Genomic DNA, 27,061 nt, shown 5'->3' with positions numbered 1-27,061 from the left:
GCCGGCCAGTAATGAACCTCTCTCCCCCCAACAGCATCAATGGACATCATGTGGGAGCCTGGACTCCCACCCCCACCCAGCAGTAATCAGCAGTGTCCTTATGCCTCAGATTTCAATGGGGGCTGAGTAGGGAATCTGGATGTCCACCCCTCCCCGCCCCAGCAGCAATGAGGCAGCATCTTCACCACCCTTCTCTCGCCAGGGCAGTTATCATCAGAGTCAGCTAAAACAGATGATTTCAGATCCAGAGCCTCAGAACAAGAGAAAAATATGCAGGTTTCAACAGAAAATCCAAGAACCAGGGATATCTCAAACTGAATGACAAAAAAAAAAAAAAAAGATTAGACACCAACAGAATCATCTAATGAAGACATTAAAGCAGTCTTGTAAAAATGTTTCAACACTTGAAATAAATGAAAAATAAGTCAACATCTCAGCAAACAAATACGTTCATAAAGAACCAAATGGGCACTTAAAAAGCTCAAAGGATGGGCTCAACAGCAGAATGGAAGGGAAGAAGAAATGATCAATGAAATGAAATAAAGAACAAAAAACTACCCAATCTGCAAAACAGAAAGAAATAGACAAAAAAAAAAAAAAAAAGAGCCGAGCCTCAAGGCCCCGTGAGACTCTAACACAAGAGCTAACGTATTAGTACAGTACAGGAGAGGACAAAGCGAGGGGGCTGAGAAAGTACTTGAAAAAATAATAGCTGGAAATTTCCCAGACTGGCAAGACAGAAACTTACACATTCATAAGCTGAGCAGAGCAAAACTAACAAGAAAAAAAGAAAAAAAAACAAAAAAAAAAAAACAAAGAAATCCACAGCAAGATACATCATAATTGAACTTCTAAAAATTAAAGACAAGGAAAACACCCTGAAGGCAGCCAGAGAAAAACACCTTCCTTCTAGGAGAATAGCAATTAGAATGACAGCAGATTTCTCATCAGAAACCATGGAGACCAGAAGCTGCACAACTTTTTAGGTACTTAGTAAGATAAACTATCAACCAAGAATCCTATACCTCACTCCCCCCCACCCCAACAAAAAAAATAGCCTCAGGAATGAAGATAAAGCAAATATAAGAGTATTTGTTTCAAGTGGAATTACTCTAAAAGAATGGCTAAAGAAGTTCCCTAAACAGAAAAGAAATAAAAAAAGAAAGAACTTCAGAAAGAAGAACACAGCAAAATCATGGCTAAATATAACAAGCTTTCCTTCTCTTTTGTTGTCTGAGGTATGCTTGACAGTTGAAGCAAATCTTATAATAATGTCTGATGTGGAACCCTCAACCAGGTAGCTCAGTTGGTTACAGCTCCATCTCCATACACCAAGGTTGCATGTTCAGTCTGTGGTCAGGGCACATCCAATGAATACATAAATAAGTAGAACAACAAACTGATGTTTTTCTCTTTCTAAAATCAGTAATTTTTTTAAAAAAATTTTAAATAATGCCAATGTGCTTCTCTATATGTCTGTAGAGGAAATATTTAAAAGAATTATATTATAAACAAGAGAGAGTAAAGGGACATAAAGGGAGGTAAGGTTTCCACACTTGACTCAAACTGGTAAAACGACAATCCCAGTAAGTTGTAATAGTAGATGGAGATGGTAATAGTACCTGTGGGAGTCTAACTTTTTTGTGGGTGTTCTAGGTATAATATGCTAAAATCCCACAAGTACTATTACCATCTCCATTATATTGGTGTGGAAATTAAGACTCAGAGTTGCAAAAGTAGGTAGATAATAGCAAGTAGTGAACATGAGACTCAATCCCTTAATCATCTGGCTCCAAATTCTTCTTTTTTCACTGCATTTAAAAAGGCATTCTTGAGATTAAAATTTCAAAAATATGGCCCTGGCCAGTTGGCTCAGGGGTAGAGCGTCGGCCTGGCGTGCAGAAGTTCCGGGTTCGATTCCCGGCCAGGGCACACAGGAGAAGCGCCCATCTGCTTCTCCACCCCTCCCCCTCTCCTTCCTCTCTGTCTCTCTCTTCCCCTCCCGCAGCCAAGGCTCCACTGGAGCAAAGTTTGCCGGGGCGCTGAGGATGGCTCTGTGGCGCTAGAATGGCTCTGGTTGCAACAGAGCAACGCCCCAGAGGGGCAGAGCATTGCCCCCTGGTGGGCATGCCGGGTGGATCCCGGTCGGGCACATGCAGGAGTCTGTCTGACTGCCTCCCCATTTCCAACTTCAGAAAAATACAAAAACAAAGCAACAACAACAACAAAAAACTGTATTATGAAGAGTCCAGGCTTCATCAAAATGCCAAGAGTTCTGTGTACAAAAGAGGTTAAAAAAACCTTGCATGTAGAACATTTTCTAAGTTCTCTTCTATAAGAAACATTTTAATGGACCACAGCTTCCATCTGCCCCTGGGATTGGAGAATGGCTCTGCTCTTAAGAAGACACCAGAGAAAGAAAACCATGCCAGAAGCAAAATACTTTCAAGTTCTCAAAAATCAATACTCAAGAGTCAAGTCCTTAGATGACATTCAGAATCTATCCAAAAACACCAAGGGACCCCCAATTTGTATCATGAGTTAATTCATAGGTAATTCCCCCCCCGAAAAGGAGACAACTCAAACCTCTAAAATCAAAAACAAGAATTGCTCCCCCTCCACCCCCACCCCACTGACAAGCGCCAGAGCATGCCCACTTGAATCATTTTCCGAGTGTACTTTCTTAAGCTCCAAGGGCCCTTCTTTTGTCTCTGTAAGTTGTTTCCTTAGCCCGTTTCTTTTCTGCTCACTTTTACTACCTCTGTAACTTTCTAAATAAACTTTCTCTTATAAGCTGAGTTCTTGGCTTTGAATTTCTTCTTTGCCAAACTCAAGAACCGGGTTCCAACTTCACCAAAAACATCGGGTGTCATTTTGCAGCCAACATTGCCAGTAACACAATGGGTCAGTCTCTGGAACACCTCAAAAGATTTTTATCTCCTTACAAAAGATTAATTTTAAACTAGGCCTATTTGATATGTCTAAATTATACAGGAAGCTCTGTCAACTAAGGAAATAATTATATTTGTATGTATATGTCATTATTAAATGAATGCTCTAGAGATTATATAAATATCTTCCAAGGGTCTACAAAGTTCTGATACAATATTCACTTGTAAGTCTTGTTACATTAAAATGTTATGTTAATGTTTGTCAATTGTATTAGAAGATCTAAAACTATCGTTAAAAAAAGAGCATTTATCCCACCATCTCAACCTACTACCTCTCACCCACCCTCCTCACTCGCTTCCTCTTAAGTACACATTATAATCTATAAATCTAGAGATGCCCTTAAATCACATTTTTAATCAATTTCTTTACTGAGGAAATTAGCAATATCTAAGTGTATATACTTTCACATTAAAGAACACAGAATTCTTTTTCTCTCTCCCATCTAACCTCTCCAAAACTCGAAAGTATCCTAATAAAGGCAAAGCTCTGAGGTGAACAACTACCAACATTTTTTTCTAATCCCATGATTATTCAACTTGGAAATAAAATTCCTTTCATTCACAAGGCCACCAAAAGGGTAGCACATTTTTTAAAATAAATAAATAATCCTATACCCCCCTACACACACACACATAAAAATCTACTTTTTTTTATCAGCTCTTAGTGAAAATGTTCTCAGTCATAAAGTTACCTATTATATAACTGAGTAAATTTTATTACTAAAAATATCAACAATATAGCACAAAGCACAGGTCTAGAATACAGTATTCTAGATTTTCTTTTATTTATATCTATTCACACCTACCTAAAACCACATAATATGAGCATTCATTGTGCATACCTACAAACAGTATTAAGAATTTTGTGCTGGGAAGAGTTAAAAGTATCACTTCTTAAAAAAAAAAAATTATCACTTCTTCATACAGGAAGTTTAAGGCAAAATTAATCAATAGTTCCTATAATCATCAAGATGAAATCAGATACTGTTATTTGGAGAAAATGTTAAAAATTGTACACGATACTTTAAAAAGCAAATTACAATGCATACACTTATACATACACATACACATGAAACAATTTTACTCACAAACTCAAACATAAACTCTTTTACTGTAATAAGTATTATATTCAAGTCTTATTTATTGTTTGAATAGACAGAGAAACAAATAGCTTCCTCCCTAGAGGAAAACTCCTAAGGAATACACTTGTGTCTTGTCAACCAAGTCAAGATACCCTGAACACCAAATGAAAGGCTAAAAGTTTCCAGTCAATTCAGAACACATTCTTGTTAATTAATTGTATCTCAAAAAAATGTTATAAAAAAAAAATTAAGACTACCTATCTCCCAATTTAGAAAATAAAAATTAGCAATATGATTCCAGGCCCTTATATCCCTTGCCAATATACCCCCTCCCCTTCCCTCTTTCCACTCCAAGAGGTAATCAATATCGAAATTTAGTATTTGTCACTCTTAGGCATGTAACCAGTGGTTTTCGACCTTTATACTTTGGAGACTGGTGAAAACAGAAGAATTACTTTGGGGACCACTAAGGCAGAAATCACCCTGAGTATAAGCAAATTCAACTTAAGATCATTGGGTCTATAATCTTCATACAACATCAGGGTGATTACCTCTTCTGCAGACTGGCACAAAATTTCTGGCAGACCTGATTTATACAACAGTGATATCTATGAAATAATGGATACCTCTGTCTTAAGCTACATTTTTAGAGAGAGAATACCACTATAAATCATTGGCCCAAACCGATTTCCTCAATCACCATCATTGACAATTTTCATAGCAACATAGCAGGTAGTTAAATGTGTTTCTGATGAAACCTCACTTACTCTTCCCTCTCCCCTCATTCCTCTATCCAGTGTTCCAGTCACATAACAGCATTTCACTCATTAAATGAGTATATATCACTTTTCAGTTCCCCCTCTAGTAAGTGTTGACATTTTTCCAATTTAACATCCATAATTCTATAGTAAGACACTCTAGTTTAAGAATCAGGATGCCACCCTGGCCGGATAATTCGGTTGGTTAGAGCATTGTCCCAAAGCAGAGGCTGGCAGGTTGATCCCCAGTCAGGGCACATACAGGAACAGACTGATGTCCCTGTCTCTCTCTTTCTCTCTCTTCCTCTCTCACTCAAGTCAATGAATAAATGTAAAAAAAAAAAAGAATTAGGAAACCAACATAAATCCCACCTTCACTGTTTATTTGCCACAGGACCCTGGGCAAATCACTTCTTCCCAAGCCTCTATTTCTTCATGTATAGAATGGAAATAGCAATGACCATGACAATGTCAAATCACCTTCCAATCATAAAGGGTTGTTACTGGTATAGAAGGAAATCAGGTACACAATAGTTCTTTGAAAACTAAAGCATTACATAAATATAAAATAAATGCTAATTACTATAAAAATTCTTAAGGAAGAATTACTTTAAAAAGTTTAAATTAATATTTTATAATTCATTAAATAACCTAATGCTTTTACTGCAGAGCTTAAACTTAACAATGTTGAAATAACACTTGACTCAGTCTGTTTATAATGAAAAAATTCTACAACTAAATAATTTTCTATAAACTCTACACTAAATCAAGACTCTCGCTTCTCTAGAAACTTTGTAATACTCTCCAAAACATGATTATACATAAATCATATTTTTCGAGATAATAAACATTAGACTGAATTATTTTTTTTCTTTTTTAATCTTTTTTTTTTTCCACAGAGAGTCAGAGAGAGGGATAGACAGGGACAGACAGACAGGAACGGAGAGATGAGAAGCATCAATCATCAGTTTTTTGTTGCGAGACCTTAGTTGTTCATTGATTGCTGTCTCATATGTGCCTTGACCGTGAGGCTGCAGCAGACCAAGTAACCCCTTGCTCAAGCCAGTGACCTTGGGCTCAAGCCAGTGACCTTGGGCTCAAGCTGGTGAGCTTTTGCTCAAACCAGATGAGCCCTCGCTCAAGCTGGTGACCTTGGGGTCTCGAACCCGAGTCTCCCGCATCCCAGTCCAATGTTCTATCTGCTGCGCCACCACCCAGTCAGGCTCTTTTTTAATCTTAAACTATTTAGAAACTCTAAGGAATTAGAGGATTTATTTAATGACTGTTGTGGGAATGAATCCCCCATTCCCACCTCTACCTCATCAAATGAGAAGAATACCACTTTGTCTTCCAGCTTAGAAAGAGGCATTATCATGATGTGAAAAATATCTTGGCCTCAAAGTAAGAACAGTTCTCTTGCAACCCAAAGCAATGAGACATTTATATATTGTACAAAAAGAGGTATAGAGACAGTTTTTTAGAAACCTTATTTAAAGAGTCAAGATATAACAACCTAATTTTTTTAAAAATCAACCTCACATACCACAGGACTTTAGAATCTGAAAGCACCTTAGATAAAATCTATTTCAGCCTCTTCATTTTATAGATGAATAAACCAAGATCAAGAAAACATAGATCCTATTACTAAATAAAGAAAATGTAGTAGGCCTGGCCTGTGGTGGCGCAGTGGATAAAATGTCTACCTGGAACACTGAGGTCGCTGGTTCGAAACCCTGGGCTTGCCTGGTCAAGGCACATATGGGAGTTGATGCTTCCTGCTCCTCTCCCCTTCCCTAAAATGAATAAATAAAAAAAGAAAGAAAGAAAGAAAATGTAGTAACTGGGGGCTTTTCCCCTGAAGAAGATATGAGTATAATGCAAGCATTCATTGAGGATATTAAAAAACATTCTTTCCACAAAAGGCAAATTGGAGACAGCAAATGTAACAAGAAATAAGGAAACTAGGAAATAAGGAAGGAAGAAAAGAGAAAAGTTGAAAAAAAGAGAAAGAGACCCAACTCTAAAGGCTCAAAAATAACTAATTATTAACCTGGTCTCAGTATCTCTACCCACAAGATATTTATCAATTATGAAGGGAACAATTACTGATTTTTCAGTAGTTAACTAAGTCATCAGATTTTTTTTAATGTTTTTTTTTATTTTTATTTATTCATTTTAGAAAGGAGAGAGAGATAGAGAGAGAAGGGGGGGAGGAGCTGGAAGCATCAACTCCCATATGTGCCCTGACCAGGCAAGCCCAGGGTTTCGAACCGGCGACCTCAGCATTTCCAGGTCGACGCTTTATCCACTGCGCCACCACAGGTCAGGCCAACTAAGTCATCAGATTTTACATTATAAGCAATAAAAAAATTTCACATGTGCCTCCATAATATAATGTATTAGAGACTTTTGTGCTATTTCTGTCAAAATAATGCAATTTGATTCTAATAGTAAGAAAACATCAGACAACCCAAATTGTGGGATATTTTACAAATAATTTTAAGATTAAAAAAAAAGCATGAAAAATAAGCGCAATATACAATCCTGTATTGTATTCTGGACCCCCCCCCCCCAAAAAAAAATTCTGTTGCTATAAAGGACATTATTGTAACAATTGGTGAAGTTGGATTAAGTTAGATAATAGTACTATAATTTCCTGACTTTGATAACTGTATTAAGGTTATACAGAAGACTCTTCTTGATCTTCCGGAATTAAACACTAAAGGGACATCACTGCCACAACTTACTCTCAAAAGGTTTAGGGGGAAAAAATACAGAGAATACTATGAAAGCACATGGGAGAGGCACCTAGTCCAATCTGGATATTCCCTCAGGAAAGGCTTGTTGGGATGTCAAGGTTTATTTACATCTAGAAAGATGACTAAGAATTAGTCAGCCAAAAGGCATATTTGGTAAAGTATGATACAACTTCAGAAGAGCCATGGCTGTGTATTTCCCACAGATGGTGACTAAGTGTGACCACACTGTTTCTCCAGTACGCTGTGTGAGACATGAACTACACGCCCGCCCGTATGGGGCAGGTTTCTGGAGGTCGCCAGCGGGGGAGGAGCTGCAGCCCCGGGAGCAGCACGTGTGGGAGTGCTGAGAAATGGATCGCAGAGAGGAAAGAGGGAGGAAAGGAGGAGGAAAAGGGACACTTTCAACAACTTCACTCCCTCTTCAATCCCAGCTCTCCTAATTTTTCAACTAAATGAAAAATGTTCCATGAACTTAACTATCTTTAAAAAAGAAAGAAAAATTCGGGCAAAAACTTCACTATTAAGGTAGGCAGGTAGGTAAATAAATGAGTAAATAAATAAGTGTTTGAAATAAGTACTTTGGGTCTGGCCAGGTAGCTCAGTTAAGTCGAGCATCATCCTGATACACCAACGTTGTGGACTCAATCCCCAGTCAGGGTGCACACAAGAATCAACCAATGAAGACATGACTAAGTGGAACAACAAATCGAGGTCTCTCTCTCTCTTCTTTCCTCTCTTTAAAATCAATCAATAAATTAAAAAAAAACAAACTTTTTTTTAACTATATAAGTGTTTTAAATAGCCCTGGCTGGTTGGCTCAGTGGTAGAGTGTCGGCCTGGCATGCAGGAGTCCCGGGTTTGATTCCTGGCCAGGGCACACAGGAGAAGCGCTCATCTGCTTCTCCACCCCTCCCCTCTCCTTCCTCTCTGTCTCTCTCTTCCCCTCCCGCAGCTGAGGCTCCATTGGAGCAAAGCTGACGCAGGCGCTGAGGATGGTTCCATGGCCTCTGCCTCAGGCACTAGATGGCTCTGGTTGCAGCAGAGCAACGCCCCAGATGGGCAGAGCATCGCCCCCTGGTGGGCATGCCAGGTGGATCCCGGTCTGGCGCATGCGGGAGTCTGTCTGACTGCCTCCTCGTTTCCAACTTCAGAAAAATGCAAAAAAACAAAACAAAACAAAAACAAACAAACAACAACAAAAAAACCATAAGCGTTTTAAATAAAAAATGTTTGGGGATCTGACCAGGCGGTGGCACAGTGGACAGAGTGTCGGACTGGGACATGAAGGACCCAGGTTCAAAACCCCGAGGTCACTGGCTTGAGCACAGGCACATCTGGTTTGGGCAAGGCTCATCAGCTTAAGCCCAAGGTCGCTGGCTAGAGCAAGGGGTCACTCGGTCTGCTGTAGCCCCCTGGTCAAGGCACATATGAGAAAGCAATCAATGAACTAAAGTGCCACAACGAAGAACTGATGTTTCTCATCTCTCTCCTTTCCTGTCTGTCTGTCCCTATCTATCCCTCTCTATCTCTCTCTGTCTCTGTCATCAAAAAAATATATAAATATATATTGGTGGGGGCAAAGTAGTATATTCCTCTGATACTTCGTAATCAGAAAATATGGATTCAAGTCCCATCTCAGCCATATTGTGGGATCTTTTTTTTTTTTTTTTGTATTTTTCTGAAGCTGGAAACGGGGAGAGACAGTCAGACAGACTCCCGCATGCGCCCGACCGGGATCCACCCGGCACGCCCACCAGGGGCGACGCTCTGCCCACCAGGGGGCGATGCTCTGCCCCTCCGGGGCGTTGCTCTGCCACAACCAGAGCCACTCTAGCGCCTGAGGCAGAGGCCAAGGAGCCATCCCCAGCGCCCGGGCCATCTTTGCTTCAATGGAGCCTTGGCTGCGGGAGGGGAAGAGAGGGACAGAGAGGAAGGGGGGGGGGGTGGAGAAGCAAATGGGCGCTTCTCCTATGTGCCCTGGCTGGGAATCAAACCCGGGTCCCCCGCATGCCAGGCCGACGCTCTACCGCTGAGCCAACCGGCCAGGGCCCATATTGTGGGATCTTGAGCAACTTATTTAACCTCTAAGCCTCGGTTTCCCTATCTGTAAAAATATATAATAAAGTAAAGATTGAATAAGACAATGCTTGTAAAGTTATTACCATGGTGTCTTACACACACATAAAAAAAGTTTAATATACATTAGTCATTATTGATTCAAAAATTTTTCAGAGGTCCCTGTTCCTTAGTGAAACAAAACTTAAACCCATAGTATTTTAAGTCAGTTACTATATAGAATAAAAAAATGAATTGAAATCCAACCACATTATCAAAAATACAAACTAAAATTTACCTGTATAGGTTCTATACAAGCTTTATAATCACACTACTATGGCTTTTCACCTTACAATTCTATCAAAATTAATTAATACAAACTCAAGATTAAAATAAGAAATTAGAAGATGCCAGTTACCAACTACTTATCTGGGTATAGTAACTTTGGTGTGTTTTTTTTATTTTAAGCACTTAACTGGTTTTGTATAAATATTTCACAACTGCAACTTTAATTCACAACAAAATTATAAATACAAAAAGGTTTAAATCTATCAGCATAATCCATTTACCATCATTCTGTATAAATGAAACTATTGATAGGCATAAAAGTCAAGTCATTAAATGACTAGGATCCATTTTAATAGAATATTACAAGGGTTTCCATTAAAGAAAAAAAAGGAATGTAGGGTATTTTGTGACAGGCCAGTAAGACAGCTGGAACGAAGCTGTTGGAGCAACAGCTGTGTATTATGTACTGTTCATCTAAAACCACAAACTAAAGTAACCCATGTCAGACAACTTCATTTGATTAACCAGCTCAGTCAATGGCTCCTTCCTGAAACTGCTACAAATTTAACCAACAACATAATTTGCAATGATTTGAGGAAAGAGAAAAAAATAAATTATTAGTCTTATGTCTTTAACTGTAAAATTAAAAAACTTGAGACTCAGAATCTAACAGTATGTAAAAGAAGTCAAGCTTTTCTACACTCTTTTAACACCTGCTAAAATTATCACCACGGAATTAAACTTCATAATGGCAAGGAAATATCCCAAAACCCAACATTTGATGAAGGTGGAATCACCAATTTACAACTTCACTAACTCCCACTCCATTCTTAACTTACAACAAAATGAAAAGTACTTAACCATAAAACATAGCAGTGGTTATAAGAAAGGTTTAACATTAAGTAACTTGATCATTTAAAAGTAGCTCATTCGAACCAAGTAGTTGGCACGGAAATCCCATGCTAATATTTAGCTCATAGTACTCAAGCTACTATAACCATTCATTTAAGTCTGCAAGTCACTGATTATCAAACATACACCTTTGTTTTACATTTCCATTTTCTTTTTCTTTTTTCAAAAAAAAAATTTTTTTATTCATTTTAGAAAGGAGAGAGAGAGGGAGAGAGAGAGAGGAGAGAGACAGAGAGAGAAGGGGGGAGGAGCTGGAAGCATCAACTCCCATATGTGCCTTGACCAGGCAAGCCCAGGGTTTCGAACCAGCAACCTCAGCATTTCCAGGTCGACACTTTATCCTCTACGCCACCACAGGTCAGGCCACATTTCCATTTTCTTATTCCCAAAACCCATGAATCCTTCTCTAACCTTAAAGTCACTCATTCCTCAGTTTAAGTAAAACACACTTGTGAGTGCTTACACACACATGAATACGCCCACATAAGGTGAATTTCCTTACCTTATTTAATTGACACATCTTCAGAGGTAAAAAGGACTAAATGACAAATGTAACAGGCATTTATCTTTCCCAAAAGATTTCTGAAACTTACTGTTTTATCCATCACAAATCTTCCTTTGCAATTTGACTCGATTACTTACTTGCTTATTATTCTTTTCCTTTAGGCTAACAAATTGCTGACTGTTGTGATCCCAACATATCATCATTTAACCAAAAATAAGACATTAAGAGAAAACCCACCAGGAAATAAAACAAAAGTAATAAATCTTTAGACCTTATTCAGGCTGTTTTACATTTCCTGAGTCAGAATTTTTAGAGAAAAGTTAAAATAGGGCTTTCTTCTCTAAAGACTATTTTGAATAAAACTGAATGCAATGGATCAACTGCTAAAACTTTATAAACTCAAGATTCAAATGTGCACATGCCACATATACATGAGCTTTTAATTACAAGGAAACTATAAAATCCAGTTCTTTGTCCCCTTCAGTAACTCGCCACTACAAGACCATAACAGACACAATTCATTTTCCTAAGACCTCTTTTAATTTCCAACTATTTACTATGTCTTGTTGGAGACCTAACACTAGCAATGAATAAATATTAACAGATATTTGAGCCCTGGCCGGTTGGCTCAGCGGTAGAGCGTCGGCCTAGCGTGCGGAGGACCCGGGTTCGATTCCTGGCCAGGGCACATAGGAGAAGCGCCCATTTGCTTCTCCACCCCTCCGCAGCGCTTTCCTCTCTGTCTCTCTCTTCCCCTCCCGCAGCCAAGGCTCCACTGGAGCAAAGATGGCCCGGGCGCTGGGGATGGCTCTGTGGCCTCTGCCTCAGGCGCTAGAGTGCCTCTGGTCACAATATGGCGACGCCCAGGATGGGCAGAGCATCGCCCCCTGGGGGACAGAGCGCCGCCCCTGGTGGGCGTGCCGGGTGGATCCCGGTCGGGCGCGTGCGAGAGTCTGTCTGACTGTCTCTCCCTGTTTCCAGCTTCAGAAAAATGAAAAAAAAAAAAAAAAGAAAGAAAAAAACAGATATTTGATACGTGCTTACTTTCATGTAACAAAGGTATTGCTGGTCTATTATTCTTAAAACCTAAATATGAATAAAATGTATAAATACAACAAAGGGGCAGACATTTAAGCCAAAGATTCCAAATCTATAAAATTTTCTACTAAAATATGTTTTACTTGTAAATACTCTAGTGTTTTTAGGATTTAAAATAATAATGCCAAAGTGAACCACACAGAGAATGGCTCTTGTCTAAAACCAGTCACATAGTGGCTGAACCGAATCTAAATGTCATGACTTGCAAGGATTTTACACTACTTCACTTGCAAGTGACTTGACACTGCTTTAGGCTGCCTTTTCTCAGATAAGCAGTCTACGAATTTTCCCAGGTCTAGGACATATTTTTAAAAAAAGAAAAAACATGGCAGCTGTGGTGGTTAATTTTATAAGGCAACCACAAGGAATAGGTTTCTCAGAAACAATCTCTACTTTTTTTATTTTAATTCAATGAAAGGAGAGGAGGCAGAGAGACAGACTACATGTGCCCCAACCAGGATCCACCCAGCAAGCCCACTAGCAGATGATGCTCTGCCCATCTGGGGTGCTGCTCCATTGCTAGCAACCGAGCTCTTCTTAGCACCTGAAGCAGAGGCCATGTAGCCATCCTCAGAAACCAGGGCCAACTTGCTCCAATCGAGCCATGTCTGCAGGAGAGGAAGAAAGAGAGAGAGAAAGAAAGAGAGAGAGAGAGAGAGAGAGAGAGAGAGAGAGAGAGAAAGCAAAACTAGAAAGACAAGGGAAAAATTAAAAGTCTTTATGGGATATTTAATAAATGTATTTCAGAGTTTCACTGATTAAATAGGCAAAAAAAAAAAAAAAAAAAAGAAAGGATACAGAAGATTTGAATAATACAACCAACAAATTCCATTTTTAAGATTTGTGTAAAACTTTTCATCTTATATGATACAAATAAACACTCATTCTTCTCTCATGTTCTTGAAATATTTACAAAAATCAATGTTATGTTGGGCCATTACATTAAAAATTCTTAATGTTACAAAACAAAGAATTTACAGGTCATGTTCTTTGATAATATATCATTAAAGCCAGAAATCTTTAAAAAGATCAACTAAATCCTTTACCAAATTTAAATTACTCAAAAATTAGGAGGATATTCAAACTCAAATTAAAATTATTTAAGAATTGATAAAAAGCACAAAACTTATCATAAAGAACAATGCAAAATCAGTCCTATAATGCCTTTCCAAAAGTCATTAGGTATACTAGACCTAGTGATGATAGTAACATAAGAAAACATTTTGCCCTCACTAGAATTCCTTCAAAATATCTTTAAAAATATAAATTATATCATATAATATACCCAGAGTACTACAGTAAGAAACAGATGGCAAACAATCTTTCTTTTTAAAAAAAGGAAAAAAGCATCAACAAAATTTAATATGCAATATAAAATTACCATACATCAGATCCCTTGTATGCTCTCTCTCTCTCTTTCACACACACATACACACACACACACACACACACACACACACACACACGAAGGACTTTTTTGCTTCTAGACCATTCCAATTTCTATACCTATAGCAAAAAAATTTGCCTTCATCTACATTTTACAGCTACACACACACACACACACACACACACACACACACACACACACTCCCCAGACTCTTCCACTTGCCTCAGTGCAAAAAGCATATAAACTTGAAGAATAAATTTGAAAACTATTCCTTTTAACCATCTCTAATTCTCCAAATTTATACCTCTCAGCCAAAAACCCAAATGTGCTGAATGTCTTAGCAGATTTAACAGAATTTCACATTTGCTGAAATCCTACTATTGATACTCCAAAAACTGAAGCTCCCTGGTGTCAACTTGCCCTTTGGCATAAAAATAAAAAATAAAGAAATCTCAGTGGCCTGCAGTAATTCTGAGAGATGGCCAGTTCTTTACTTCCAACACCAAGAACAGCTATCATTGACTGTTCAAATGGGAGGATAAATTTTTAAAAACATATTCTACCACACAAGAAAAATAAAAAATCTGTGATACAAAAAGGAAATTTGATAAATTCTATAATGGGTACTATCTTATGTTTTTCACTGGCTAACTAAAGACAATGTGTTATAAAGATTTCAGAGCCTGACCAGTGGTGGCACAGTGGTTAGAGCATCAACCTGGGACACTGAGGTCCCAGTTTCGAAACCCTGAGGTTGCCAGCTTGAGTGTGGGGTTACTTGCTTGAGTATGGAATCATCCAAATGATCCCATAGTCACTGGTTTGAGCCCAAAAGTCACTGGCTTGAAGCCCAAGGTCGCTGGCTTAAGCCAAGGGTCACTGGCTTGGCTGGAGCTCCACCCCCACCCCCAGTGAAGGCACATATGAGAAAGTGATCAATGAACAAGTAAAGTGCCACAACTACAATTTGATGTTTCTCATCTCTCTCCCTTCCTTTCTCTGTCTCTCTCCCTTATAAAAAAAAAAAAAAAAGATTACAAAGAATCAGTGCACAAATAATAGATAGATACTTCACAAGATAACAAGATAACTGAGAAATGAACACAAAGATGGAGAAGAAAACCTTTCCTGACCCTAGGGTGTTTCCCAGGAAAAACTACTGAACAGAGAGAAACTTCTAATTCCCTGACCAATGTTTCCATTTCCAATGATAAGAGAAGACTACAAATATACAAGTAGAAAACCAGTTACTCCCACAGAATAGAAACTTGAGACCAGCCAGATAAAGGGAAAGCCATGGAAGAGAAGTAAAAGCAGTAGCTCCACTGTTTTTGTTTATTTTTTTAATTTACTTTAGAAATAGGGGTGGGGGGAGAGAGAGAAAGAGAGAGAGAGGAGAGAGAAGGAGGTGAGGAGCAGGAAGCATCAACTCCCATATGTGCCTTGACCAGGCAAGCCCAGGGTTTTGAACCAGCAACCTCAGCATCCCAGGTCAACACCATATCCACTGCGCCACCATAGGTCAGGCCTTCACTGTTTTAATACAAAAAGATTGGTATCCAATAATTTTATACCCAACTAAATCCTTATTTAGCATGCAAAAGTAAATATAATCTTTTACTGACATCTCAGTAAAAAGTTCTCTAAATCACAATTCGCTATTAAAATTAGCTGTTGATGAGGACTGTTTGTAAGCAATGAATCCAGTTACAGTAAGAGAAACAGCAAAAGCAATAACCCTTAATGAGAAAGAAATTCATACCATTGAGTATTTTATTTTTTATTATTATAATAACAAAATAAACTGCAAAAGACAAAAAATAATCTTTTAAAACAATTCAATCATATGCTTTTGGCTGCTTCAAATAAGGATACTAAAAGTTATGAAAGAAGTGGGTAGAAACAGAGCAAACAAAACTACTAATTCCTCTTTTTCCATAACTGGAAACAACACTATTATTCTGACTTTCTAATAAAATGTTTAAGAATATGAATAATTTGGGGGTGGGGGATATATTTGGTAGGACACTTGAATCTATATAAATACAATAAATTTAAATCAATAAATAAAATAAAATAAAAAAGAATATGAATAATTTTAAAGAAAATCCAAGTAGTAAATAAAAAAGAGAATCTACCTTTCAAAACCACTACAGAACACAGAAAAAAATCCATATAGCAAAAGACAAGACTAGCGCAAAGGGAGGTCATTATGCTAAAGATCATAGCCAAAATCTGTATTGGTCTAACTAAAGTTATCAACTTTTCCCTTGAAAGATATCTGCCTACAAAGTTAAGCAGAAATTTTCTCCTTAAACACTGAAAAAACTGGTCCCCTTCTTGTCAACTTTGTTCCTTTAGGCTTAATTCACTCAGTGCCTAGATAGGGTGATCTTGATAGCATAACTGTATAAAACAAACTCTGCTTATTATCATCACCCAAAACAGCATCAGAAATGTTACCTTTGATCACGCATTCCAGGTGATAGATACCGGCTTTTTCTCCTGTGATTATTATTTTCCCCTTGGGTAATACTCTAGTAATAGTTGTGGCACTACTCAAACTTTTAGGCACTAGTTTTAACATCCAGTTATGATACATACATGAATCAACTGTTAGGATTGCCAAATGATTTTCTAATTCCATTTACTCTATGCTTATTAGTCAGAATTCTACCTTAAGAAATCCCCTTCCTTCTTCATTTCTTTATCATTATGGAGTCATAGAGTCTTACTTTATTTATAGGTAATAATTACTATCATTATTTATTTCAATGATCCTATATTGTCCCAGAGTTAACCAGTGGGAATTCTTATAGATTGGCTGTTCGTCTTTGACATGCACCCTCATTTTGTTTTTTGAGGACTTCTTTATGGCACTACAAGATGCTCCAAGCTAATCTTCTATTTTTCCCTGCCCTAACCCTAGGGCCAGTCATTTCACCAAGGTTCCTTTTAGTAAAGAATGATACTCAGAAACCAAAATTTGGGTCTACGTGTTATCCCTGCTAATGGAGTGCCCACTATTTCTAGGCCCTCTCAGCAGACAAAGCTGGCAAAAAGATACACACACACACACAGTGTATCCATAAAGTCATGGAGCACTTTTGACCGGTCACAGGAAAGCAACAAAAGACGACAGAAATGTGAAATCTGCACCAAATAAAAGGAAAACTCTCCGTTTCATACCTATTCAGTGCAGTTCAATGTGGGCTCACGCACAGATTTTTTAGGGCTCCTTAGGTAGCTATCCCGTATAGCCTCTACAGACTCATTAGTCACTGACTGATGGCCTACCAGAACAGGGTTTCTCCACCAAACTGCCGGTTTCCTTCAACTGCTTATCCCACCGAGTAATGCTATTCCTATGTGGTGGCGCTTCATTATAAACACGCCGATATTCACATTGCACTTTGGTCACAGATTCGAATTTAGCGAGCCACAGAACACACTGAACTTTCCTCTGTACTGTCCACATCTCAACTGGCATGTCCGTGGGCTGCTCCACTGTATACACGGTGTTATGTCATCATCTGCGCATGCACACATGCTGCCACATCATCCTACAGAAACTGGGAGGGTTTTCCTTTTATTTGGTGCAGATTTCACATTTCTTTTTCTTTTTTAAAAATTTTTTTAATTTTTAATTTTTTTATTTTTTACAGAGACAGCGAGAGAGTCAGAGAAGAGGGATAGATAGGGACAGACAGACAGGAACGGAGAAAAATGAGAAGCATTAATCATTAGTTTTTCAGTGCGACACCTTAGTTGTTCACTGATTGCTTTCTCATATGTGCCTTGACCATGGGCCTTCAGCAGACTGAGTAACCCCTTGCTCGAGCCAGCGACCTTGGGTCCAAGCTGGTGAGCTTTGCTCAAACCATATGAGTCCGCACTCAAGCTGGGGACCTTGGGGTCTCAAACCTGCGTCCTCTGCATCCCAGTCCAACGCTCTATCCATTGCGCCACCGCCTGGTCAGGCAGATTTCACATTTCTATCATCTTTTGTTGCTTTCCTGTGATCGGTCAAAGTGCACCATGACTTTACAGACACTGTGTGTGTGTGTGTGTGTGTGTACTTATACATATAAATGTGTATGTGTATATACACACATCTAATTTCTTTCCTTTTTTTTTTAAGTGAGAGGAGGGGAGATAGACTCCCACATGTGCCTGGCCCAGATAGGGCCAATGCTTGAATCAATCGAGCTATTATTAGCACCTGAGGCCATGCCCTCAGATCAATCAAGCCATCCTCAGCACCCCAGCTGACTGCTCAAACCAATTGAGCCACTGGCTGTAGGAGGAGAAGATGAGAAAAGGGGAAGGGGGGGGGGAGAGAAAAACAGATGGTCACTTCTCTTGTGAGCCCTGACTCGTAATTGAACCCAGGACACCCATACTCAGGGCTGATGCTCTATCCACTGGGCCAACTGGTCAGGGTCCACATCTAATTTATTTATCTATCTATATACTCTTTAAACCATGAGTTCATGCCAATATCTTCAATTCCACCCAAACATCAGAGCTCATCCCCCTTCCCCAACAGTGAGAAAATGTGGCTTTCATTTTCCACAATTATATTTACTTATTTGCTTAATCCTACTAAAGAAAATTGTTTCAAAATAGCAAACCCATGCTTCTGTGACCCAACAAAAACAAAAGGGGGACATGGGTTCAATGTTTGTTTGGAAGGTTGTTTGTTTTTGTAGTTTTTTTGGTCCTTATCCTATGGCCATAGTCCAAATATCGGGTCAAAAGTGACTTATTTTTTTCCTTCCTCCCTTCAGTATGGTTAAGTTATTCATTTTAAAAAGGTTTGGTTCACTTGTTTCTGTGTGTAGTCTACCTTAGGGTGGTTTTATTCTTCATCACTTCATTTTATTGGTGTTTGCTATTTATATACTGAATATGTAAAACATTAACATGGTTCCAAAAGTCAAAAAGGTATCTTCAGAAGGGTCACCACCCCCATTCCCACCTACCTCCTATGGGTAACCAATCTCATTCATTTCTAACTTGTCCTTCCTGTGCTGTTTTCACCCCAATGAACAACTATATATGTATCTTCTTATCTCTCCTTCTTTCTTACATCAAAGGTATTATATTATACATAAAGTAGATACTTTTGTACTTTCCTTTTTTTCCACTAAACAATATATCCTGAAAATTACTCCACATTAGTTCATAGAAACCTTTCCCATTCTTTTTATAGCTATATCTAATGCTCCATTGAGTGAATATATCATATCTTATTCAACAAATCACAAACAATGCTGTGATATCATGCATGTGTACTTTCATACTATCAGAAGTGTATCTTCCTAAGAAATTCCTAAATTTTGGATTATTGAGTCAAATTCATATGTAGTTAAATCAAAATGTATCTTATGTCTCCTATATAATGCACTGGGAAGAAACCATCATTTCTGTGCTATTTCTGCCCCCAAAATGCTTAACCTAAATCTAACCATGAAGAAACAAACTCAAATTGAGGGAATTCTACAAACAACTAACTTGTACTCTTCAAAATGTCGATGTCATAAAACAAAGACTACAGAACTATTCCAAAGGAAAAAAAGGGCATGGAAACAGAATGCACTGCATAATCTGAGATTTTCTTTTGCTATAAAAGGCATTTTGGAGACATTTTGCAAAATCTGGAACTGTCCCGCTAATTTCTGATTTCGGTTATATACTGTGTTTATGTAAGCAAATGCCTGTTTTTCGGAAATGTACATCGCGGTATTTAAAAATAAGGGGCATTGTCTTCAACTCAAATGATTCAGAAAATAAATAGTTTGTACATATGAGGGAGGGATGAAATAGATATGGTCAAGTGTTAGCATTAAGGAAATCTGGGTAAAGTTTTTTTTTAAAGCAGGTGTTATTTTAATATTTATATTCGTATTTCTAGCACTGACCATTTCTTAATTCTAAACACAGCTTCTCCTAGGGAAAAAACATCATCATATGAGGTGACAAGATAAGTTGGTTGACAATATCAAACTAATATATACTAACAACAAATTCCGTGACTAGAAAAGTTTTAATTAAACTAAGGCAATGCTATTTACTGCTACATAACCAATAAAAAATCTCACTGCTTTTATAAAACAGTAAAAATGTAATTTAAAAGGTGACAAGGAACTCAGTTTAATCATATCTCCAGTAGCACAATTTGACAACTTAGATTTCTTTGCCTCTTTCAGAACCACAGAAAATATGTGAATAAACGTATAAATTTTTGTCTTTTTCATAAAAGCCTGAGACACTTTTCTTTACAAAACAGAAATCAGAGGCCCACGGAGCACATCACTTTAAACTAAATTTCAATATAAAACACAGACTCAGTGCCTCTACCCAAAGTAATTCAAAATCAAGGCCTTTCAAGAAGATTCCATGACTATTAACTCCACACTGTCTACAGGCAGAGGGAAAGTCTTTTATTCATTTCTACTTTTCAGTAAGGATAGCACAGTAGAACTAATACCTTATGGGCACTTCTATTTTTCCACACCAAAAAAATAAACATATAAATGTTCATGTGGCATCACAAAATCTGTTTCAATTTTGAGATCAATTTTAATTTCAAAAAGGAACCTTAAAAATTTTTTTAAATAATACTGCTTGAAGAAAGTCTCTTTCCCTACCCTCACCTACTTTTAAAAGTCTCCATTTATTTTCCTATCTGGGTGAATTAAACAGACTACTTTCATTTCAGACCTTAAAACAGACCCCTTGATAGTTCAGTAACATCAATGAATTAAAAATCCCATCCCAGTAATTAGCTGCCTGTCAAAAGCAGGGTTCTTTACTCAACAGAAATGTCCCCACTACACTCCTGCAACTTCCCCATCCAGAAGGAAGGGACACACACACAGGTTAGAACAAGTAAGAATGAGTTTTAAGAAATCCTAGGTTAGAATTTCCTTGTTTCTCCTCTGATAAAAGCAGCCACCCTCTCTAAAGAAGACAGTGTTCTTGCTTAGATAACTAGCATTTCTATCCAGTAATTGCCAGCAAAGCCATTTCAACCATTACCAAAATGAAGAAATCTCTAGTATATACCACAATTGGGAGAGATTTCTTATTTTTCAATGCTAAGACTCACTTGTAAGTTACTCTGAAAATGTAAAACAGCAATCTGCACACTAAAAATAAGTCTACAGTAGTTTCAAATTCACAGATAAAAATAACTTTAAAGGATTTATAATTGTAGGATGTGTCTTCAAGATGTAGCAATAGAACAGCAATTAAGGAATCTAAATCTTCACATGTGGATCAATTTAACTATGAACACAACAAATACAAGAACCTTGAAATCTCTCTTAGGATCTCAGCCCCAGGAAAGTACAAGGAAAAAGCACTCAGCAATACACAAAGCGCTAGGTGAAAAACAATGTCTGAGTCAAGTCCAGACTAACAGGTTGTAAGAGTGACTAAAACTCTATGTGAGCAATCAGCTACCCCCTACATAGCTCAAAATCTTACAAACTGCTGAATAAAAGTCAGGATGCTAAACAAAGAACAGAAGCTGGGAAAGTCCCCTCTAATTCTGTAAAACATGTTTGGTCTCTTCTCAAAATTGCTAGATTAGCATTAACTCTAAACCCCAATGATTAATCCATTATTTCCCAAAATTAACCCCTAACTAATAAAAAGAATTTCCCCAACTCAAAATGGGATCAACATTCATCACTTAAGTACCACAAGGAAGCGAGGTGGGGATTATGAGTTTGGGGTGGGAAAGGGGAGGAGGATGTTGAAAATTTAAAATAAAAAGACCAGATTATGTGACAAAGAAAAATGAATAAATTACAAATTTTGTTTTTGAGGAACAAAATACAGAAGTAACAGCAAATAAAACCAGGGTAACAATTATTATTTACTTACTCTGTAGAAGGCACTGTGCTAAATGGTTTGCAAGTATTATATTATTTCCTCCAAAAATCCTAACGGTACTACTAATAGTTCCCTTTTCATACAGGAAACAGGCTTAGAGAACCTAAGAAACTTGACCAAAGATACAAAGCTAGTTCAATAAGCAAGAACGAACCTTGACTTTGAAAGGTGCAGAGATTTGTTCAACCAAACCCAGTATTTTATGAAGAAACTGAAGCCTTAAAGAGATTAGGGAGATTGCCCTGATCAAATAATCTGGTTGGTTAGAGAATCCTCCTGAAGCACAGAGGTTGCTGGTTCGATCCCCAGTCACGGCACATACAGGAATATATTGATGTACCCATCTCTCCCACTCTCTCCCTTCCTCGCTCTAAAATCAATAAAATAAGCATTAAAAAAAGAGAGAGAGAAATTAGGTAGATTAAAATAATCCCCAGTTTCACCTGAGTAGGGCGGCCTAGAACCCAGATATTAAATGCTCCTTCCACTTCACTTTGTACAATGTTAAGGTAATTTCATAACTAGAATTTACTCACATTTAGGTATTCTATTTATGCGCCCCAATGGGGATTTACCTGGCAACCCCCATCTGGGACCGCTGCTCAGACCACCTTAGCTATCCTTAGTGCCTGGTGCCAGCACTAGAACCAATCGAGCCACTGGCTAAAAGAGGGGTAGAGGGAGGGAAGGCAGAGAAGGAAGAAAGAGAAACAGACGGTTACTTCTCCTGTGTGCCCTGACCAGGGATTGAACCTGGGATGTCTGAACACCGGGCTGACGCTCTATCCACCCAGCCAACCAGCCAGGACCCACACATATAGTCTTAATAACATAATATTTTCAATTCTTATCACATTGTATGATGTGTTATATTCATTTTAAGAGGAAAAGACACCTTAATTAAGTAATCATTGCTTTACTTTTCTAATTTTGCAGCTCTTCATATGTATAGCAGGCAACAAGCTGAGGTTAAAGAAAGTCAGGGCAAAGTTGATTTTAAGTTCTCCACTCCCAAATTCATTAAATTTGTCCTGCTCAAGATTATAAAATGGAAATATATATATTGAACACTATAAAAACACTGTTTTTAATTCTCAGGAGTTTTAAAAAAATAAAACTAATTCCTGATCTCCTCCAAAGAGAACTGACTTCTGCTTGTTAAGATTATTATCCTTCTGCCATCTCCTCTCCCTCCAATTACTACTGCTAGACAATCACAGCAGAATGAATTTTAATTTCCCAGGAGTCAGAAAATAAATAGCAGCTCTATTAAGTGTAGATGATAGTCATGTTAGCTCCACAATTAAAGATTAATATAACAAAAATAATAACAGCAATATATATAGCCTTACTATGTACTAGACACTGTGCTAGGCTCTTGACATATTAACTTATTTAATTTCACAACAATGGTATGTAGCATACTGTGTATTTCCCCAGTGTAAAGATGGGAAAAACTGAGGTACAGAGAAGTGAAATTTGTCAAAGATTACACAGAGCTAAAACTCTATCCAAGTAGTTTGGCTCCTGACTCTTCAGAAAGTCTCCTCCAAGCCAGAGCCTATAGTTCTCCCTTTCACTGACCCCAAGTTACCTGCCTACCCCACTCCCCTCCTTGATTGCCCTCTCTCTCAAAGCTAGCATGACTCCCCATTCTAACTTAAGACATTTCTTCTCTCCCTCCTACCAACTCTACATTGTACTTTTATCAACCCTTTACAAACTGACTTTTCCCTGACTCTGAATTCTCTTTGCTTTTAAATGTGTTACAGAATTGTACATATATAAACATATAATAACCATCATTAACCGAGTACATACGCCATGCTAGATGCAATGCTAAGAACATTCCCATGATTTAAAGGATTATAAAGAATGTGTGGTCAGATCCACTTTACTGAAGATAAAAACTGAGGCTCAAAGAAGCTCAATAAATAAAGGGGAGAGCAAAAGTCGGTTTACAGTTGTTCGTATGGAAAATAATAATAATTAATAATACAGGAATAAACTGTGTTTTGTGTACTTACAACTATAAACCGACTTTTGCCCACCCCTGTATTTTGGCAATGTGAATAAGTAACATAGCAAGACCAGACACTCAAGTCTGTATGACTTAAAGCTCACACTATTTCTCTATGTATAAATACATGTTTTCCCCCATGCATATATGTCTCCTGAATTTCTTTTATATCACTTAGTGCCCCAGGTACATCCCTATTCATAAAGGAGGTATTTCTTTAACAAATGAATTCTAGAAAATCATTAGAAAGCCAGCAACTGCCATTATCTTAATGGTTTCTAATACTATTTCCAACAACAAAAGGTTCCAATTTCTTAATTAAATAATTCACTTACATTCAGATGGTCACTTCCCTCAAAAATCTAAAGAGATATTTGCGGTTTAAGTCTTTTAAGTAACACTGTTAATTAATAGTGGAACCCAGGATTATACTCTCACTACTCGTCACTCCCCTCAAATTCCCCCCCCCCTTTAACTACAGTCCCCAAAGAAAGGGTTAGCTATAGACTATTTTGCTTTGCCCTAGAGAAACAGCAACATGACAGCATCCCTGATGCCTGCTAAACTTAAACCAATCTCACATCTTAGTGTAATTTTTTTAACCCACTAATGAGCACACTGTAAATGCTCATTACATAAACATCTTCTCTTTCTGGATATAAAGGCTTAAGAAGCAGTTTTTAAACCCTGAAATAACATAACATCAATTACTGCTCATTTAGTCAATGTGAAAGGTAATGATCACATTTACATTTCAGTAACTCTGTATTTTAATGTCACTATAAACATGAAGTGAAACGAAATAAGCTATTCAAGTGTCCACATTGATAAGAAATGGGTGAAACGTAAACAAGAAATAAATATTTCACCAAAGCATCTTAACAATACCCACGACATATATACTAAGAATATCTTTGTTACCTGTTAAAACGGGGTACCTTTGCTCTCTCCCAACCTAAAGCCACACCTTTTAGGTTGACAAAAGCCGAGAGATAACTGGGATTCTCTTTTTTAAAATCCCCAAAAAAGATCACTCAAACCTCTAACCAAGAGCAAATCCCAAGAATGAACTACATCTCTTTCTTTACAACCCCTGACTTTCCGCCTCCAGCTACCAGAAAGGGTTGGGGGTGGGGGACAGGGTGTTTGAAACAGGCACAGAACACTGGACTCGGTGGGTCACCTCCCAGTCTGGCCCATCCCAAACTTCACCTTGGTACAGCTAGGAGGAGGAAGGCACCAGGAATTCCTAGGAAATGGTCTCACCCATATCGGAGAAAATTCTTAACTTCCTCAAAGCCACCATTTATTTCCCTGGAGCATTATCGCAAACTCCCACCCGGGCATATTACCTACGAGACTACTTAAAAGAAAAGCACAAACACACAAAGAGAAGCACTGCTTGAAGCGGGCAGCTCTGGCTCAGCGTGCGCGCAGAAGCCCGGAGACCACGCGGAGCCGCGGCCAAGTAGCCACCGAGATCGCACCGACGGTGCAGGAGACGGCCGGAGCAGCTGGGAAGCCATCGGGGCTCCAGCCCCACGCCCGACGCCCCGCACCCGGGCCCTCCGGGCAGGAAGCCCGGCACGGCGGCGCTGCCTCTCCGGGAGGGCTCGGGCCCCGGCCGGAGCGATAAGGTGGATCGGCGCTTCCTACCCTCCCAGCTCCGCCCTCCCGGCCACATTCCTGAGAAGCCCGACTGCCGGGACGCCGTGCAGCGGCGCGGGGCAGACAGGAGCGCGACGCCGAAGCCGCAGGGTCAGAGCACAGAGCCGGCCCCGCGCCCCCCGCCGCTCGCCGCTGGCCCGGCCACCCCCGGCGCGCGCGGCACCTCCGGGGCGGGGTCGAGGCGGCCGCCCCGCCACAGGTAGCGCGAGCCCCCGCCCGCCACCCTCCTCTGGAGTCCCCGGCAGGCCCGCTCCGGACACCTGGATGAACTGGATAGTGAGCGCTGACTTGCCCACGCCGCCCCCGCCGACCACCACGAGCCGGTACTTCTCCTGGCCAGAGCCGTCCCGCCAGCCGGCCGCGGCCATGGGGACGCCGCCGAGCCCAGCCCGGCCACGCCGAGCCGCCGCCCGCCCTAGGCCCGGGTCCGGGGACGTGTGCGGCCGGCGGGCTGCGGGCGAGCGGCCGGGCGGGGGTCCCGGGCGCCCGGAGATGCCAGGAAGGCCGGTGCGTGCGGCAGCGCGGCGCGCTGGCTGGCCGAGTCCCGCCCGAAGCGCCGAGAAGCGCGGTGACCAAAGGGGACTAGGGGTAGCAGCGACCGAGGGGCACGCTAGTCCACACGTCTCCGCAGCGCCTGCTGAATGCAGCCTCCAGCGCCGCTACAAATGGCCGTCTGGGGGCCGGGCTGCTAGGCTGAGGTGCTGCATATGCATGAGGGGGCGGGGTGGGGCGGGGCTGCGCCGACCGAGATTCCGGAGCTGACCTGGGCTCAGACCCCCGCGGATGTGTCCCGTAACTCTCCTTGTGGAGTGGGTGTGTGCGTGATTATGTGTGTGAGAAAGAGTGTCAGAGAAGGTATCAAACTGTGTATGTCAGGGATTGTCAAGGATTATGAGGATGAAAAATACAGTATGTGAAGGCATGTGTAAAAAACAAGAGTTGTGATCTTAACTCAATTTGTAGCAAAGTAAATACCCTGTTTTAAGAGTACAGATGGTGACCATGATTGTGCGAAAAACAGTATGTAGCAGTGACTGAGGATTAAAGCTGTGTCACAGAAATTGTGTGATGAACTTGTGGTGACAGTGTGTGAGGAATGTGGCAGAGACTGAGCATGGGGAATAAGTCACAGTGATTGAGTGTGCGTGGGCAATAGTGAATGTGACAGATTTTGTATGTATCAGGAGAGTGGCTTAGTGGCTGTGTTTTTGTGTGAGAAATATGTAGTAATTGTATTTGAAGAGCATGGGTATGAGAGATTAGTCTGTACTTCTTATTTGCATACAACATACCAGGCACTCTGCTGGAGGGCAGGGACAAGATTTTGTCTCTGCCCTCAGGGAACTTAGAGTCCAATAGGAGAGACAGGACAATAGGCAAAGTAAAAGGCGTAGCATTAAGGGCTGTAACTAAGCACCGGTGGCAATGTGTGCCCATAGGAGAAGCACTAACCCTAAAGGTGAGTGGTCAGGGAAAGCTCCCTAAAAGACCTGAATTATCAATAATATAGGCAGTCAAGCAGTTGGAATAAAAGTATTCCAGGAAAAGAAACCACATATGTAAAAATCAGAGCTGAGAATTGTGTCACATGATTTTGAATGTATTGGGAGTTTGGACACCACTAATTGTGAATGAAAAATGATTATCTATGTGTATGACAGTTTAACCGAATG

The 27,061-nt window shown here is 39.5% G+C and overlaps 1 protein-coding gene across 2 annotated transcripts in view; it reads right to left on the bottom strand.

Moving 5' to 3' along the window:
- The window catches only part of RRAS2 (RAS related 2), an 85,445-nt gene extending 59,382 nt beyond the window's left edge, over positions 1 to 26,063 (bottom strand). The window contains exon 1 of one of the 2 annotated variants that reach the window (XM_066365489.1): positions 25,649 to 26,063. In XM_066365489.1, coding sequence (XP_066221586.1) covers positions 25,649 to 25,756 — 108 coding nt within the window. In that variant the 5' untranslated portion in view covers positions 25,757 to 26,063. Of the gene's footprint in view, positions 1 to 25,107; positions 25,305 to 25,648 lie in introns of those variants that run through there. The other variant, XM_066365479.1, reaches the window with a different exon arrangement.
- Positions 26,064 to 27,061: the final 998 nt, after the last annotated feature.

This window comes from Saccopteryx leptura, chromosome 1 (assembly GCF_036850995.1).
Source record: "Saccopteryx leptura isolate mSacLep1 chromosome 1, mSacLep1_pri_phased_curated, whole genome shotgun sequence".
NCBI lineage: Eukaryota > Metazoa > Chordata > Mammalia > Chiroptera > Emballonuridae > Saccopteryx > Saccopteryx leptura.
Note: the sequence above shows the minus strand (reverse complement) of the source record. Positions and strands in the feature narration are given on the sequence as shown.